The sequence below is a fragment of the Phalaenopsis equestris genome, unplaced genomic scaffold (genome assembly GCF_001263595.1).
Source record: "Phalaenopsis equestris unplaced genomic scaffold, ASM126359v1 Scaffold192411, whole genome shotgun sequence".
Lineage (NCBI taxonomy): Eukaryota > Viridiplantae > Streptophyta > Magnoliopsida > Asparagales > Orchidaceae > Phalaenopsis > Phalaenopsis equestris.
This window is the reverse complement of record NW_018212360.1, coordinates 1-960: the sequence shown is the minus strand read 5'-3', so window position 1 is coordinate 960 and position 960 is coordinate 1. Positions and strand designations below refer to the sequence as shown.

Genomic DNA, 960 nt, shown 5'->3' with positions numbered 1-960 from the left:
CAGACTTCGTTGTCTCCGACTTCTTCTTGCCATGGACCCATCAAGTTTGCGCCCAAAATGGCGTACAAAGAATCGTTTTTGATGGCTCCAGTTTGTTTGCGCGGTGTGCTTTTGACAGCATCCAGAGGCATAAGGTCATTGAGAACCTACAGCAAGAAGCAGAGTCCTTCGTCCTCCCCGACCTCCCGCATCACATCGAGCTACTCCGATCGCAAGTCGAAGACCCCATTAAATCAATCCCTTCTGTGCTCGAGATCTTCAATCAAGCGCAGGAGGTCGATTCAAACAGCTACGGATTGGTGGTGAACAGTTTCTATGAGCTGGAGCAGGACTATGTGGAGCATTTTAGGAAAGTGATGGGGAGGAAGGCGTGGCTCATCGGTCCTGCCACTCTCTGCAACCAAGAAGGTGCGGATATGTTTGGATGGCGAGGAGAAACCAAAGTAGGCGAAGAATGCGTCAAGTGGCTCGATGGAAGAAAGCAGGGATCTGTAGTGTACATGTGTTTTGGCAGCATAAGTGCATTCACAGCAGCACAACTGAGGGAGATGGCACTTGGGCTCGAGGCTTCGAGCCATCCGTTTGTTTGGGCGGTGCGAAACGCGGGTGAGGATTGGATTCCTGAAGGGTACATGCAGAGAATAGAAGGAAGAGGTCTTTTAATCAATGGATGGGCGCCGCAACAACTAATACTTAATCATGCGGCGGTGGGCGGATTCATCACACATTGTGGATGGAATTCGTGCTTAGCAGGGATAAATGCGGGCTTGCCGATGGGGACATGGCCGCTCTTTGCGGAGCAATTCTTCAAGGAGCGGCTTTTGGTGGATGTGCTGAAGATTGGAGTGGCGGTGGGTTCGAAGGTTTTCGGGATAACATCGGAGGATCGGCCGGTGATAAAGGCGGCGGCTTTAGAGGCTGCGGTGAGGAACGTGATGGGAGAGGGAGGGGAGGCGGAGA

At 52.3% G+C, this 960-nt stretch overlaps 1 protein-coding gene across 1 annotated transcript; it reads left to right on the top strand.

Annotated features, from left to right (window-relative positions):
• Positions 1 to 91: 91 nt before the first annotated feature.
• LOC110034704 (scopoletin glucosyltransferase-like) lies at positions 92 to 923 on the top strand (the record flags this gene model as incomplete). Its single annotated transcript, XM_020738948.1, has 1 exon — positions 92 to 923. A coding segment is annotated over one exon (832 nt), but the record flags the coding sequence as incomplete, so codon positions are not given.
• Between the last annotated feature and the right edge of the window lie 37 nt (positions 924 to 960).